This window comes from Lycium barbarum, chromosome 6 (assembly GCF_019175385.1).
Source record: "Lycium barbarum isolate Lr01 chromosome 6, ASM1917538v2, whole genome shotgun sequence".
Classification (NCBI taxonomy): Eukaryota; Viridiplantae; Streptophyta; class Magnoliopsida; order Solanales; family Solanaceae; genus Lycium; species Lycium barbarum.
Window position 1 is genome coordinate 134,599,582 of NC_083342.1, and position 18,163 is coordinate 134,617,744.

Here is an 18,163-nt window from a genome sequence, read left to right on the forward strand (position 1 = left end):
GACCTATTAACCCCTGAGCATTTTAAAAGTGGAATATTTACCCTCTTAAAAAGCCACACCTACATATATGCTTGCTGGTGAAGCGCACGCGCTTGACACCTGGAAATTTCAGTTAAAACATTTTTTTATATAATTTTTTTGATTTGTTATCTATTTTCTATTTTTTTTTTCTTTTTCTTTCCTTTATCTTCCTCAATTAAAACTCATTTTCTTCCTCCATTAACACACAAACATTCAATTTCATCATCAATCATACATATCTTTTCAAGAAATCAACCAACCCATTTTCTTCCTCCATTAACACACACACACACATTCAATTTCATCATCAATCATACATATCTTTTCAATACCTTACAATAAATTTCAAATTCAAGCTCAAACCAAAAACTTCAAAGTTGTTAATGGTGTTCTCCGAAATCAAACTCCAATAAAATCAATTAAATTTTCAGAAAAGAGAAGAAGCAGCCCCGTGGAAGAGAAATTCTTGAACCCAAAAAGGTTGATTTCGAAATTTAGTATGTATCTTTTAAAAATTAAAACTGGATCAAAGAATCATGAAATTTTTAAAGTGCAACTGAACAAAAATTTCAAGGGAGTTTGATCAAGTGGGTGACTGGGTGGTGGAGATGGTGTTGCAGTGAGAAGGAGAGAAGGGTGGTTGGTTTTGGTGGTGGCATTGTCGCCGGCGAAGAAGGGTAAGGAGAGAGGAGGCAGTGGCGGCTTGAGGGTTGTTTTGGTGGTGGTGGCTCATCGGTCGTCACTTCTGGCAAGCGGTGGAGCGGGAGGGAGAGAAGGAGATGAAGGAAGGCGGGGAGGGGTCATTGGCGCAGTGGTGCAAGCAATGGAGAGAAGGAGACGAAGGAAGGGGGGTCGTTGGGGCAGTGGCCGCTCTCCGGCAATGAAGTCCGGAGGCGGCGGCGGCGGCTCTTGATGAAAGAAGAGAGGAAGGGAGTAAAAGTGAAAAATGCTCAGGGGGTAATAGGTCGCCCGCAAAGGTTGGGTGCATCATAATTAAACCGGTCAAACGTTGAGGGGGCATTTGACTATTTTCTCTATTTATATTGACAACATCTTTTTGTTATAATGGTCATTAATGAAATATTTTCTAAATTATAATTTAAATTTATTTATAATATAAATAGAGAATCTTTTAGGAATTTGTTATAAAATACCTGAATTTATTAAAAAAAAATTGCATTACCTGCACTAAATATATCTATAAAGTTATCCCTCTATGTTATTTTCGCTTGTGTAAATAGATATTAGAGTTTTTCTAATAATAAAATTAAAGTTTCTTATTCTGCTCAATTATTTCATTATAGAAAGTCGTCAACTTATCTACTCAATTGGAGTATCAATTTTCACTTTCTTCATCTCGCAAAATAATATTCTTTATTGGTAAATTTGTTACGTAGATTAACAAATTTTCTATAGAATTATATTAGGTACTTTGCTATAACCAATTAATTACATTAGTAGTTAAAACTTTTACTACCTAATTAATTCATGTAAGTTAGCATGCAAAGGGTTTGATTGAGACTTTAAAAATATTATTTGATAAAGAAGTACTCTCTCCGTCTCAAATTATTTTTCGTGGTTATTAAAAATAGTTGTCTCAAATTACTGATCGTCTTAAAAGTTCAAGGCATAAGTAATTTATTTTTCTCCATTTTAGTAGATTTTGTCATGAATAGGGATGACACATAAATAAAGTAAACAATTAACGGAGAGAGATTATAACTTAAACATAAAAAATGATAAAGTAGGTAAAATACCCCTGCTAATTAATATTTCTTAAAGGAAGTGTAAAATAAAAAATAAAGAGGACAAATAATTTGAGACGGAGGGAGTACTTATTTAAAATAATATTCAAATTTTATTCATTACTAAATGACTCCTCAGTCATTAATGTTCCCTCAATGAAATTGAGGCAGAGAACCATTTTGTTGGAAGATCCTTTAACGCGTAAAATTTATGCGTTAAAGGTAACAGTTTTTTTTCATCAAGTACTTTGGTCTATTTGGCTTTTTTCGGGGTCATTTAGGTTCCGGGCTCTATCCTCCTGCACCTACTGGGAAAAGGATATTCCATTGTACCTAATATCTATTATGTTTAGAGTTTGATTTTTCAGATGTTTATTTAGCTTATGGTTAACTAATATGGATAGTCGTTTTTATTTTTAATAAATTTGGCTTAAAAAAATTTCACGTCGGTTGAGTGACTTTGTAAGTAAAATTTAAATTTTTTGAAATTATTAAACTAAGTTAAAAACTACAAATCACTTAATTCATTGAGTATTTACATATCATTTTGACCAGAATAAAGATAAAAACACCACTTAATATGGACCGGAGGAAGTATTGTCAACCTTTGGACAATCTGGTAATACATTTTTATACACTGCTAATTAAGTTTAGCTAGTGTTTCAAAACTATTCCGTATTTAACCACCCTTTAATCCAAAATATAATTTTGAGTAAAATATTCTTAGTTAAAACACGGAAAAACTCCACGAATTGTTTATAAGGTTTAGATTGATAAAATTTTGAATTCCTTGCATCGTTCATAGGTTTAAAAATCTAGCAAATTTTCATATTTAAATTGCAAAAGTTCGGATCACGTGAATTGTGTCCATGAGGTTTGAACTCTACAAATCGAAGGTGATTTAAAGCTCCATGAAGTTTTCACACTTAGATTGTGAGAGCTATTTTTAAGAATTAATTTTCATTGTCCAACCAACTACCAAAGTTCAGATATTTTTTCCAAAAATTAACTTTGCACATAACAAAAAAGTGCAGTGGTGCTAGTTAAATCTAACTATTGAACTAGGGAAGATGATAACTGCAGCTCGTGCACCTAGTTGGACCTCAGATTGTTCCTTTCAAATACTAATGCAAAATTTTGTGAATTTTATGAATCTCAATTTATCTCACTTCAAACATAGTATTCGATATTAATAAGCTTAGAAATTAAAATGAAATAACTACACTTGTTCCTTTCAAATACTAATGCAAAATTTTGTGAATTTTATGAAAATTTATCTCACTTCAAACATAGTATTCGATAATAATAAGCTTAGAAATTAAAATGAAATAACTACACAAATGGGATCATCAAAACGAAACTAGAGATAAAACAAATGCTTAATAAGAGAGTCTGTGCTAGCCAACCATTTTTAAGATCACTCCCAATGAAACCTAATCTGTATAGATTATACAATAAGTTTAACATAATTCAGATATTTGACTGACAAAAGAAATGGTTAATTTGCAAAAAGTGAATAAGAGGAAAGTAATTATATTACAATTAACCCCTCAAGGAGTACTTTTTCCCAGAGAAAGGCTGAAATTTGGGTTCTTCTTTCTTTTGAGGTTCCTCTTTCACGGGTTCCTGCAAATGAAGAGGAGCATTAACAAGCTGATGCACTAGTAACCAAGCTGTAGTTAAACAGCCAAATGGATGTGTATACAATTTAAAGGATTCTTCATTCTTATAATCGGGACCAGATGTAATGAATAGGAGAAAGGAAAAAGAGTGAAGAAACAAAAGATAATGTATATGAACACTAGCTACATACAACCTTCTGTTTTTCAGGAGCACGGTTTGCATTTGAACCAAATACAAGCTTCCCCTGTGACTGACGACTAGAAGTTTGAGCGCTTGGAGCAGCAGCAGACTTCCCACTACCTTTAGTAGCATCGGCTTGCTTGTGTGGGGACCCAGAAGAGGAAGGAGGTGGAGGTTGCTGTTTTAAGGATTTCCCATCCAAACGTCTTGCTCCACCAGTAAAAGGATTGAATTTTGGCTCCACTTCTGTTGCAGCCTCTTGAACTGCATGAGCGAAGAATTATTAAGGTGTAGAAGAAAGCTCAAATATAGCAAGTTCTACAGTAATCTACAGGAATAAACAACTATGAATGAAAAAGCGACGTCGTAGAACTGCACCATACTGGTGAAATAACAATTGGCCAGACAATATCACCAAACATCCCAACCAGGAAGTATCATAGTCTTTGCAATTTCAAAGGTCCAAGAATAAAAAGGCGGACAACACGTTCTTGGTCAGAGGTTTTCCAGTTCAGGATATCCAAGTACACTTTATACCATGAACAACATAAATTCAGTATGGGCTGCCCTTTCTAACCACACAAATGTACAAATTATAAATGAACTTGAAGGTGTAGAAAGTTAGGCAAATGCAATACCCATGCAAACTCTGGTGTTATTAAGAGCTTGTAGAACCGGTCTCAACAACCATATCAGATACTACTTTTGTCTCAATTAGATGTTGCCATTTTAATAGTATAAGATAAAAAAGTTTGAATAGGTTTTTGCAGTTGATTATCAGTATTTTCAAAAGAACAATTAAATATGTCCGAAATGTGGAGTTTTCTGTTGACAGGATATCACAGCACAATTAACTAATGTAACCAATATGTGGTACTACTAGAATTTGTGAAGACAAAGAGAACACTAATTTCAGTAAATTTGAAGAATATACACCTTCTGCTGGAGCCTTGCTTGGACGAGAAGGAGCCGTTCTTTCAGGTTCTTTGTAATCAAGTGGGGGAGCAAAGTCTACTTCACAGTCTGTCTCAATAATACTTATTCCACTATAAGGTTTGGTCTCCACAATGTCTATGTAATACTTTTTATTGTTGTAAGCCACCATAATACTATCTCCTGTGGTTAAGCATGAAAAGTTTCTGAGTGTCGTCTCCAAGCTGCATCAATAAGGGAAATAAGTCAAACTACAAAGCCTCCATCAGTATGCTGGTATTTTGTAAATGAGAGTAAATCAATAAGCAACTGAACCAACAAATATTGGCTATGCCAGTTAGCAGATGTAATTCTCCTAAGAAAACAAATCGTACTTATCAATCAACTCACTTAGCTATGCCTAGTATTCAAGCCGGAAACATACAAAATAATAGAGCAATTATAGAATAAGTGTAACACTATCGATCTGGACATCGGGAAGTTAATGCTGTGCATATTCATAAATGGAACACAGACAGATCTAATTATAAATTCATATTTTATCCCTCAATACAATATCATTTCAATTCTACCTGTACTCGCAGAAGCAGATATTTCAACCACTACACTGCACCATTATTATCTCTCAATTTAAAAGAATAATGAGAAAAACTAATTCAGAAAGTATTTAAACCATAAGCACTCCTTGCATTTTTTTTTTTTTTTTTTTTTGAACCTGGTAACTGTATAAGCACTCCTTGCATGGATCGCTATGTTTCTCACCTAGGCCCTTTCTCCCTACTTAAATACATGTCAGACAAAAGAACTTCAATCCCGGACAATATAGTGTTCCCCTTTTTCCTAAGGCACTCCCTTTGGTAATTCTAGCTCTACAAGGAAACGTCAACCTCATAAACCATCTAACAAAAAAGTTAATCCAGCAGCAAAGAGGTGATATTGATTATTGCTCTAAGGAGACCCTTTTGCTGAAGCAATATCACTTTAAAACTGAGTCAGCTTTTAGCCCATTAAGCATAATATCTAGTGCACTCTGGCATTTGACTTTTCAATCTCTAATGAGACATATGGTAATTGGTAAGTAATTATCTATCTATACCATAATAAGTGAAAATCCCAGTGAATTTCCTAAATGTTTAAACACAAAATTTCCTCAAGTTCCAGTTTAACTCAACAACATGGACTGACTTGATTTTTTTATTTTTTACCTCACCCCACTCTCCTATTTTGATGACCATTATCTTCTATACTTGGTTCCAATTTATTCTCCTACTTCTTATGCTGTTCTTTTCCTAAACTGCAGTACAGTAAACTTATTACCTACAGAATTTGATACATTTTCAATATTTTGTTAATATTAGAATATGCTATGGCATCCACTTTTATACTTTAAAGAAGTAAAACTAACTTCAAAAAGTCTACTTCATCTACAGCCTTGGACCCACTTTTCATTTTTTAACACAAGAAATTAAACTCTTAACTTAATAATCATGTACCAACAAAAAAAATAAAAAAAATCATGTCCCCCAAAAAGAACGTGATTGGATCAGAGGGAGAACTTCTTTTGTCCTGCTGAATTTTCCTTTTGAGTAGAATTTCCAGAAAATATGCAGAAGCAATTGGCCTCCACAAACACTAGCATATCAGAGTCGAGCCACAAAAAAGTTCTAAAAAAACTTTAGCAAACTCACATGGCCTTCGGGTTAGAAATATCCAGAAAATCCTTCGTGTGGGGTTGCAACTTGACATATTTACCCTTAGGAAGAGTCACATTCTTCACTGTCACAATATCGCCTTCTTGTAGGAATAAATTTTGCATCATCTACAAGGCCCACATTAATGTGAGTTTATGCACAACAGTTGAATTGAGCCCAAGAAAACAGAATTCCATAGAATTGGCATGTACCCAGTATGGCATATATATCATGCCCTCTTCTGCAATGAACTCCAAAACCCCACAGTGAGAAACCCGTTCCGTCGCAGAATTTCGAAGCTCAAACAACATTGGGTAATCAATGTGAAGTGACGCTGCAAAATTTTACATTCAATGTTGAATAGGGGTAAGAAAAGGAACAGCTGCCAAGTGGTACAGGTGCAACATCTAATTAACTGAAAATGCAAGATACAGAACAAGGATACTCACCTAGACGATCAAGAGCAGAGGGAGGCATTATAACTGAAAAATAATAAAGAAAAAACAACATAAGACTTAATGCTCCAATAACCTAGCGCAGATCCAAACAAAGTTATTGACATTACTTACTTTTGTCTCCATTTTCTAACTGTGGCTGCAAAGTATGACACATACAGAATTAGAATTGAAGAAAAAGCAACAGAAAATAAATACCAAGCAAAATAATTTGCGGTAGGAGAAGCGAACATGAGACAAACATCTGAAATACAAGATTAATACACATAAAGACCCATCTCCCACAACATATATATGCATATTGGTCAAAAAGAAGACTTCTTTCAACGTACACTATACCAAAAAGAACCGCTAAACAGTTACACTCCTCCCACTTCCCCTTAATAAATAAAATCCATTCCCTCCCCAACCCGCCCACACCCCCCTTCTCTTTAACAACAACCAAATACACATGATGCAACCTGGAAAAAAGATGTAATGAGACTTAAAAATTAAGTTCGAGGATAGCTCTTCTAGATAGTTATCTGAAAGTAAATCATAGACCTATACAAGAAGAATGAAAATGACCAAAGCAAAACTCTGTGAGAATAACAATCTGATGGAAGACAAAGGACCAAGAAGAATTTTGTGAAACCTCCATAGGTAATTACCACAGTAGATAAGAGTAATAAAGGAAATTCGTCTTTTCAAAAACATCCCAACCTTATCAATGAATGATGCAGGATAACACCGGTACGTCTGCTCAAATGATCTTCCGTGATATCCATATCCATCAAAAAACTGCAGATCACAAATTAAAAAGCACAATAATGACAATAAAAAATAACACTAATGACATAGATATCAATAAAATCAATGACAAATTTTTAAAGGTTTTCCCTGCTTCTGCTTCGAAAACTTCTCTTTTGAGCCGAGAGTTTATCTGAAACAGTCTCCCTACCACACAAAGGCAGGGGTAAGGTCTGCGTACATCCTACCCTCCCCAACCCCACTTGTGGGACTACACTGGGTATGTTGTTGTAGTACAGATTTTTAAAGGTTACAAAACAGAAATACATAAGAACAAACGAAGAACCACTGCCATCAACAAAGAAGATGCTACTTTGAAGTAGATGTCTTTAGTGATTGGTTGTGTTTAGGGAAGGTAGTGGAGAAGAGAGTCAACTAGCCAGTTCCAACTAATAGATGTGCACTCTCAATAGTATGTTTCTGTAAACAAAATTCCGTTTCTATTGCAGGTCTACAAGGCTTCTTTGGAGGCAGGATATGACCCTGTGGATCTTGAATCAAGGCCATTCTTTTGGCGCCATTTGGGTGGACTAGCAAAATAGTGGATTTAAAAAGGTGGGCCTAAATGTCACAGGATTTTCCCCCCAACCTTTTTAGCCATTTTCAAGTGATGCTCTCAGAGGCGTCATTTGAATCATTGACCAAGCTTTTCGATGATCAGCCCTGCAAAAATTCTCTCTCTCTCTGTCTCTCTCTCTCTCTCTTTTTCATTCCTTTGTTCTGTTGTTCTTAAGCTATTCGATTAAGATTCATCCTAAAGCGATACATTCCATGGAAAGAAATTACAAGCAGTTCATAGGAGGCCAGTTTATCCCTACCCTCACATTTCTCATTACTTCATCCTGGTGTATAATCAGTAGAAATCCATAATCTCGATATTTACTCAAGCATGTGAACCAAATATACAACTACTGACTCGTCAGAAATCCGTCCACGTCATTTTGACAACTGAGAACAAACTTTGCTACTTAATGTACTCAACCTATTAACTACCATAGAGGCCATTTTGCTCCTCTTTCGTTAGTTTTTTCTCCCCAAAAGGAACCAGTGTGCCCCTACAGATGCACTTCCTATTCACAAATTCAGCGCTCTCGAAGCTGGCACTCAGATCTTCAGCTCTAATTAAATTAAGAAACCCCCAAGTATAACTTCAGTCAGAATCCAATTCCATCATTTATTCAAGAGAGGAAATTATTAGATGCTATTCCCAAAACATCCTCTAGCAGAAACACAACTTACACTAAATCCAATATGGCCAGTCCTTCCTTGGACCTTGCGCATAACTTATTCCAGCGGGCTACCCATTAAAATAGTGTCAACTAAGTTATATTAAGAAAAATTAGTACAACCATGGAGTAATATCGAGAAGAAACAACACTACAACAACAACAACAACAACAACAACCCAGTGAAATCCCACAACGTGGGGTCTGGGGAGGGTAGAGTGTACGCAGACCTTACTCCTACCAAGGTAGGATGGCTGTTTCCGAGAGACCCTCGACTCAATAAAAACATAAAAAGAGGTCAGATACGGCTAAGAGATTCAAAGCGATATGGAAATGAAGTAACGCAAGCGACACAGATAACATAGAATAATCAAAGCACAGGAAATAACAGATAATAGCATAATAGCATAAATTAGAGCACAAGAAATTATACTACGATAATGCGACTATTAATAAGGCAGGGTAATGAGACTATCTACTAGCCTTCTACCCTAATATGGGTCCTCCAAACCCTCCTATCTAAGGTCATGTCTGATTATTAACGGCAGAGAACAGAAAAATTACCATGATTTTCTATCTCTGATTGCCCTGAATTCAACTGTCTCTGTGTCTCAGCTAACCTATAAAAGAACAATGAGCAAAAACAAGAGTATATTATAAAAGGTATAGTCTTTTCATGTAGCATACAACAAAAAAGAAAGAAAAAAAACACATCTGATCATTGTATGGCTCGGGATAGGCTTTATATAATTCCACTATTTCAGAATGTTTTGCAAATAATCACGAGTTGAAGCCTTTATCACGCATATAACTATAAGAATATCTATTAAGGCGTATAAAGGAAGCAAACAGAGAAGTATCCAATTCAGTAAAGTTCGGTGTTTCAGCAATAAGGATCATTGCAAAAAAGGACTAGCGTTCATTATCTAATTATAGAGTCGAGCAGAAAAAGAAAAAATTTGAGAGAAAGAGGAAGAGAAACATACAATTTGATTATCTTAGAGAGAGGAGTGAGGAGTTGGTGCAGGAGCAAGAACTTGATGAGTTTATGAAGATTGAAGTGAGAAGACTTACGGGTATGGGTCTATTTGTTTGATGTTTAACCGGCCCGCTAAGAGGAATTTGGACGTGGGCCAATGTCTGGGCCGTGAAATAATTTTGACTGGGCAATTCGCAGAATTGCACTTCTTTTGGGGTGATCTTTAAATTTTGCTCCTCATATTTGAAATCTTTAAATTTTGCCCTTGAGCGAAAATTCATGGGTTCCAGGTTCGAACCCCCACACATTCAAAATTTTAAAACAAAATCGCAAGGCAGAGTTTAAATTTTCCTATGCCCCCACCGGCATACACTTGTGAAGGAATTATCAAAGTTATGTCGGACCTGACATATTTATGCCTTATGAGCAGACTTGTCATAAGTATGCCGGGTCCGGCATAACTTTGGTAATTCCTTCACAAGTTTATGCCGGGTCCGGCATAAAAGTTTGCCCATTAAAAGTATGCCCCCACCGGCATAAACTTGTTAAGGAATTACCAAAGTTATGTCGGACCCGGCATACTTATACCAAGTCTGCCCATAAGGCATGAGTATGCCGGGTCCGACATAAATTTGGTAATTCCTTAACAAGTGTATGCCGGGTCCAGCATACACGCGACCCAAACCTTGCCTTGCAATTTTTTTTTTTTTTAATTTATGCTTGAGCGGTGGTTCGAACTCAAAACCTCATGATTTATGCGTGAACGCTCAGAGTTGCAATGCGAAGGACATAAATTAAAGACCAGCAATATGAGGGGAATAATTTAAATACCACAAATATGAGGGGCAAAATTTAAAGACCACCCCAAAAGAAAGGCAATCCTTGCAAAAAAAAATGATTTTGATTCATAAACTCATCAATGTGCTCCTAGTGGAAAAGGGTTTGGAATTCGTTATACCTATTATGTTCGGAGTTGATTTTTCATACGGTTACTCAATTAATACAACAACATATTCAGTATAATTTCAAAAGTGGGTTTGGAGGTTGCTCAATTAATGGTTAATTCATATGGATAGTTTATTTTTAAAAAAAGTTTTGCTTAAAGAAAATTTACACGTCAGTAATGTACAACAACAATAACATACCCAGTATAATATTATCAATGGGGTCTGAGGAATAGGGAGGCTAGAGTATATGCAGACCTTACCCCTATCTTGGGAGTATAGAGGTTGTTTCCGTAGACCCTCAGCTCAAGATAAAGCGATGCTGAAGCAGGTTAAAAAGGGAAAATGAACGGTATAATAACTACAACAAAATAGTACATTAAGGGAAGAACAAAAGACAGTATATAATAACAGAAATCGATGAATAGGAAATTACAGAAGAGATACTACGACTACTAGTAAGGAAGGACAAGCAAGAAAATGCTCTACTACCTACTAACCCTCTATCCTAATTCATGTCCTCCACACCCTCCTATATAGGATCATGTCGTCGGTAAGCTGTAACTGCACTATGTTCTGTCTAATAACCTCTTCCCAGTACTTTTTCGGCCTACATCTAACTTTCCTTAAGTCATCCATAGCTAACCTCTCGCACTTCCCAATAGAGCATCTGCACATCATCTCTTCACATGTTTAAGCCATCTTAACCTCGTTTCCGGCCGCATCCTGTCTTCTGTCAAAGTCACTCCCACCTTGTCCATGATATCTTCATTTATAATCACATATCTCATAGTGTGCTCACACATTCATTGCAACATCCTCATTTCTGCAACTTTCATCTTCTAATCGTGAGAGTTTTTTACTGGCCAACACTCCGCCCCATAATGACATATTTGGTCTAACCACCATTTTGTAGAACTTGCATTTGAGCTTCGATGACACCTTCTTATTGCGCAGTACTCCAGATGCGAGCCTCCGTTTCATCAATCTCGCACCAATACAATGTGTAACATCATCGTCAATCTTTTTGTTTCCTTGAATAATAGACCTAAGATACTTGGTTGAGTGATTTTGTAAGTAAAATGACAATATTTTGCGTTACAAAATGAAGAAAAGTAACTCTTTGAAAGTTAATTATCATTAGTTGAGTGATTTTTTTTTTTTTTTTTGTTACAAAAACAAATAAAAGTAACTTTCTAAAATACTTACTATCAATTGAGTGACTATTTGACAAATCTAACTTTTTTCTTAAATATATAGTTTCAGCCAATTATGGCATTCAACTCACATTTTGCTCAATTTTATTTGATATCATTGTTGAAAGAATACTAGTAATATTTTAAATTTAAATAAATTTGTAATTGTTAAGTTCTTTTTTAAATTTAATTCTCTACATATTTGTTACACATATTCGATTAAGTAATAAAATTTAAAACTATTAATTAAACCAAGTTAAAAGTTTATCAAATTTTATTTATGTATATATTACCATTGATTTAGTAAAAGTAAAATTTCAACCATCATTTCACATACACAATAAAAAATCTCTCTAATTTACAGTGTGAAAGAAAAAAAAATCCGAATCACAACTGCATCAGAACACGAAAGCCACGTGTATGAAGCTGAATTTATTAATCAACTTGATTTCAATGATTTGCTTTTTGTAGGCAGAAGAAAACAGATCAAAAAGACCTTCTCCTTTGTATATCTAAATCTATCAACAATTTCTCAGATCCAAAAAAGTCCGATCAAACAATGTCGACTTTCAGTGGAGATGAAACTGCTCCTTTCTTCGGCTTCCTCGGCGCCGCTGCGGCACTCGTATTCTCATGTAAGTCCTCAATTTCCATAAATAGATCTGATGCATCAAATAAGATCTAATTGTCATTTTGTCGAACAACTTGTAGGCATTAGGATAATTGTGGCGTAGACAGCCTAACCTAATGCAAGCATTAGTAATTGCTTCCACGACAACTTTAGTGATATGTTATGGATCTAATTTTCAATTTGTCGAACATCTTGTAGGCATTAGGGATAATTGTGATGTAGACAGCCTAACCTAATGCAAGTATTACTGACTGCCTTCATGGTCGAACCCGTATAGGTCATACAGACAACTTTACTGTTGCTCCAAGCCTCCCCTTCAAATATGTGATGGATCTAGTTTTTATTTCGTCGAACAACTTGTATGCATTAGGGATAATTGTGATGACAGTCTAACCTGGCGCAAGCATTAGTGGCCGTTTCCACGGCTCGAACATGTGACGCAGAGATAACTTTACTGTTGCTCCAGTGCTTCCCTTCAAATATGTTATAGATCTAATGGTCATTTTGTCGAACAATTTATAGGCATGGGAGCAGCGTACGGAACAGCAAAGAGTGGTGTAGGAGTGGCGTCTATGGGAGTGATGAGACCAGAGTTGGTAATGAAATCCATTGTTCCAGTGGTTATGGCTGGTGTGTTGGGTATTTATGGATTGATTATTGCTGTTATCATCAGTACTGGTATTAATCCCAAAACAAAGTCATATTACCTGTTTGATGGATATGCTCATCTCTCTTCTGGTCTTGCTTGTGGTCTTGCTGGTCTTTCTGCTGGAATGGCTATTGGTATTGTTGGTGATGCCGGTGTTAGGTAGTATTCATTTCTTTTATTTTGTTTTATCTTATTTTGTTTTTTGATGATTCATTGTCCTCTTGTTACTTCATGCTTCATTAGCCTGTTGAATTTTTTTGAGATTGGGCCTTGGGGCAACTTGCTAATCCCCGTTGACTTGGATCTGAGAGATCGTATATTTTTAGAATCAGGCTAAGTTGATTTCTACTCTTGTATTACCGGTTAGAATAAGATTAGGATTAGTTTTATCTTTTTTGCCAAAGGTTGCAATGCTCTATCTTGATGGAGACATTTGCTAGTTAGTTTTAAGCTAGCTAACCATGTGAATAGGAAGGCATTTTATATAAATTTGTTAAGGTCAAACTTGGCATTTTAGATAATCCTTATTCGTGTCAAACTTTGTAGTTCTAGTTAGGCTTATATTATTCTTGTACTATATTTGTGGAAATTGTTCTGTTACCTTCTCAAAAAATATATTTGTGGAAATTGTTAGTCTAAATTTGGCTCGTCTAGCTTAGAAATAATTCTCTTTTATACCATTTCAAAGAGCAAAGGTATATTGGGAATTATGCAGCAGGACTAAGTTTAAATGGATTGAGTTATCTGATGAATGAAGGATCAGAACCAAAAGTACAATAATATATGGGTTAGGTTGCAAGGTTAGCAAATTCTCTAGAACAGGTCAAACACTCTTACCAAAGTACTGATGGAGAAGTTCTATTCTAGTTCGTTACATAGCTAAAGTTCTTTCAGCTTTTTTCATCTATGATAAATGGATTGTAGGTTGTAGCAATTGCTTTTGGGAAAAGATTAGACTGCTAACAACCATACACTCAAACACAAGTTAGACCCGTACATTAGATGCTATCATTGAAGAAAATGCACTTCTAATTGCCAATTATCATACTGAGACATGTTTAACCAGTAACCACAATATCATCCTATATCAGACTTTAAGTACAATTAAAAGGATTTCGTCTTATTTAAATTTGTAAAGTCACCCGGTGATCAGACTTTGTCAAGTCTCCTTCTAGTTGTAAATAATTCTCGGTGTCGCCAAAGGGTTTTGCAACTATGCTTTCGAGAAGTTTCACAAGATTTTTTTTTTTTTGACCAAGACATATCTTTTTCATAGTTGAAGTGGGGAGAAGTCTTGTACAGCTTTTATAACCAGATTTTTTTTTCAAATGACTAGTTAAAGATTAGTCAAATTGACACTAATACGTAAAAGAAGCCAATCAATTTGAGACATAGAACATTTCTATTTATATCCATTTCGGACATAGAAAGTTTTCTTTTTATCAATTTGGGACATAGAAAGCTCCTTTTAGGCCACGTTATGATAAGTTGAAGGCAAGCTTTTTGTTGGCTGTGGAAAGATAGAATATTGGCTTTGAAAACTTAATGATCGAACTCATGTGTTTTGGATTTTAATCTGTTTTAGATCAACCTAAATACTACTCTTTTTGTCTCAATTAATGTGACTTCTCCTTGACACTACTTCTATTTTTATTCAACTTTCAAGGACACAGACTATTCAAAAATAAGATTATGAGATGATTTTCTCAATCAAGCTTTTCAATCACACAGTTATAATGTTTTTTTCCTCATTCATCCATATCATTTTAAAGTCAAATTAGCATAGGAAACTCCATGTTCGGGCCAAAACCATCTGATAAAATTGGACAGGGGGAGTACTTATGATCTAGGAAACTTGACTTTTTGTCTTTGGAGTTGATAACAATAACCTGCATTTCATTAAATGAAAGGTCCATATCCTCATTTTTATTAATTTGAATGTATTGCTATTTCAAAAAATTCCATGATTCTCTTTTCGTTCAGTCCATCAACCAACTCTGATTCTATTATGACGTGTTTCTATTTAAAGGGTTCATCATCGTTAGATTGATTTTACGCTGGCTGTCAACCTATAATGGTTCTCTTCCTCTATTTGGACTTGGGATTAGCTACATTTCTATCCTTACAGAACCCCGACCATGTAAAAAAAAAAATGGTACCTTTATCTCTACATTTAGCCCTCTTCTTCTCCAACTGCTATACTGTTTCACTCTTAAACTCTCTTTACTGCCTCGTTTTAGTTTTTCAATTTTGGCTTTAGCAAATACTGTAACCAGTTTGTACGCGCAAGGGTGGTTTAGTTGGTTGAGCATTGGGACTTCCATAATAGAGGTCTCAAGTTCGAAACCCCTTGCCTACGACAGCAGGGGATTTGCCTTTTGGGTCGAGCTCGTCGCACGGGGCTTGCCTATTGTGGGTTATCTCTCCTGTGTGGTTTGCGGGCTATTACATAGGAGCGAGGTTTACCCTATGCGCACCCGAAGGGTAGCAGCTGCGAGTTCCCTTGTCATAAACAAAAAAACAAAAAAAAAACCAGTTTGTGCTTGAAGAATAGTTGATGTGGCGTGATAGTACTTTAGACGATGATTATCCTGCTTACCTCTACGTGCTTGCTCCTTTTGGCCTGTATTTTATGTTATATGATTATGTCTATTCAACAATTTTGCTTTGACTTGCGTATTATCTTCTCGGACTAACAACTCGGTTAAAACATTTAAGTTTACTTTCATATGTGCTTTTCATATCATGTGATGCAAATGATTAAGTTGAAATCTTAAAAGAGAAGGTTTAATCTGGGGGAAGGGGGAGGAGAAAGCATGCAAGGTAAAGGGTTAAGTCTTCTCCCTTTTAGTGATGTAAAATTTTGGAAGAAAACCGAGGTTTATCATACCAACAATCTTTTTGAAACTGTGGGAGGGAAGGAGGGGGAAATAGAGCGAGAAATTGTGCAAGGTAAAGGGTTAAGATTTCTCCCTTTTGGGGATGTAATTTTTGGAAGAAAACTGAGGTTTATACAACATACCCAGTGATATCAATAAATTCTTTTCGAAACTAGGGGCTGCAGATCTTTATGTAAATTTTCTCAGCAAAGATTTTGAAGAAGTGGGAACAGAGTTGGAACATATGAGACCAGTTTCATGTTTCCTAAACATAACCGGAAAGCAGATAATTTTTATGGGACCAGCTCCTCATTTTTGCCATGCGATTGGTGGTAGTGATATACGCTTTCAAATATATGGCCTCAGTAAGGAATACAGTTTTTAATTAGCCAAGACATCTAGAAATCTTCCGTGGTTATCTGCTTTGCATTGTCATCTGTGTTATCAAAGGTGCGCGCTTTAAGCGCGCTTAAGCCCTGAAGCGAGGCTCAAAACATGTTGAGAGCTTCGCCTCTCTTTACGTGCGCTTCAGTGTCGTCATCAAGTCTCGAAGACATACTTTTCCTTGCCAATGAGCCTCTCTTGGAGAGGTGACACTAGATGATTGATATTTCACTTTATTGTAATATTTTTACAATTTGTTTGTCCATATATTTGTTATTCATGCTTATTATTATTAATCTTGGACTAAACATATATATATATATATATATATATATATATATATATGTATTTTTGCACCATTGCGCTTTTTTCATTAAAGCCCACGCTTTATTTGCGCTTAAAGCCCCAGCTTTTTTGCGCTTTTTGCTTTTGATTACACTGATTGTCATCCAGTTGTTATGCTTGGACGTGATGGAGTGGCTCCTATGATTTTCTGTTCTAATTCTCCATCTTCTTACATAAGCTGTTGCGTTTGGTTAGACACAAGGGCCAGCCCTGATTCCATTTTTTGCTTTTTCCATCTCCAATCTGCACTAAAGAAAACGGTGTAACATAAACGACACCGATGGGGCGCCATGATGACTGTGGAACAATTTCTCTTAATAAAGTGAAGGGAAGCAAAAGGGGGGAAATTGGATTTGAAAATCAGCTGATAGTTAAGACTTATTTTTTCCTTCAAAATCTTGCAATTTTAGCTATGGGCTTTCTTAAAGTGGAAGGGCTGGACAGCAGACTGATCCCAAAAGATTGTATTTTGTACTCTTGATAGAGCTGCAACACGTCAATATTTTACAATATACCTGGGTCTTCTGTCCATGTTGCCTTTGTTGTCCTCTCTGATTTCTTTGCCATATTCCGTTTATGTTTTGTCATAACCTTTTGCTTGATTATTCTTCACAAATAATTTACTGGCTTCTATAAATGGTGAAGCCAAATTGTTCAAGGTCCATGATGCCTTTTATTTGGGTGCCTCAAATTAGTTACCAAAACTGTTGGATGAAATTAAACCACCAGTGAGTCATTTGTTAGGCTAACAGTTTTTGTTTTATAGGGCAAATGCTCAACAGCCTAAGCTTTTCGTTGGGATGATCCTCATTCTCATTTTTGCTGAAGCTTTGGCTCTTTATGGGCTTATTGTTGGCATTATATTGTCTTCACGAGCTGGGCAGTCCAGAGCAGAGTGAAGTTGGCTTATCAACACTATTCTTACTATGATGTACGTGCAACTTTCAGAAAACGCTGGCAAAGCTTGATCTTTGCTAAAGTCGATAAGCTATATATGTCTACGTTTGTTATGACGGCTGCTATGTGCTGTTTGTAGAAGTAGGAGTGAGTATTTATCTACTGTACTTAATAATAGCTTAAGAAGCTTGTCTTATTTGATCACCATTTGTCGTATTTTGCAATTTGATGCCATTGAACACCGTTGTGCATTTATGATTTTTTGATATAATTTGTCATGACCCTATGCAACATATATGACATTCCCCTTTAATATTTCTGAGAAATTTTATTGGTGTATCGGGTGCTGCCAATTGGAGATGCAGACATAGTTCATGTATATTTTAGCTGCTATTTTAGTTGGCACAACAACCACTTTTTTTTTTTAGTTGATTATATTAGTCACCATTATCTACTCTGGCGATTTTGTTGCTTTTCGAGAATATGGTCATGAAATTCTTTCTCTTCCAGAATTACAGTTATATGAATCCTCCATGCCCATTTGGCTTCAGTAATTAGGGTTCTCTAACATTGAGACGCAATCATAATGTTTAAGT

The 18,163-nt window shown here is 35.7% G+C and overlaps 2 protein-coding genes across 2 annotated transcripts; one reads left to right on the forward strand and one right to left on the reverse strand.

The window, feature by feature from the left end:
• Positions 1–3,110: 3,110 nt before the first annotated feature.
• LOC132599237 (uncharacterized) lies at positions 3,111–9,749 on the reverse strand. The gene is made up of 10 exons (XM_060312526.1): positions 9,650–9,749; positions 9,228–9,283; positions 7,351–7,428; positions 6,763–6,787; positions 6,643–6,675; positions 6,406–6,527; positions 6,191–6,321; positions 4,506–4,726; positions 3,583–3,833; positions 3,111–3,392 (listed from the first exon to the last, which is right to left on the reverse strand). Exons 2-10 carry the CDS (start codon positions 9,228–9,230, stop codon positions 3,309–3,311), a joined length of 948 nt encoding a protein of 315 aa, XP_060168509.1. The 5' UTR covers positions 9,231–9,283; positions 9,650–9,749; the 3' UTR covers positions 3,111–3,308.
• Positions 9,750–12,218: 2,469 nt separating this feature from the next.
• LOC132599239 (V-type proton ATPase subunit c1) lies at positions 12,219–17,904 on the forward strand. Its single transcript, XM_060312529.1, has 3 exons — positions 12,219–12,417; positions 12,936–13,221; positions 17,437–17,904. The coding sequence occupies exons 1-3, from the start codon at positions 12,342–12,344 to the stop codon at positions 17,567–17,569; spliced, it is 495 nt and encodes a 164-aa protein (XP_060168512.1). The 5' UTR covers positions 12,219–12,341; the 3' UTR covers positions 17,570–17,904.
• The last annotated feature ends 259 nt before the right edge of the window (positions 17,905–18,163 follow it).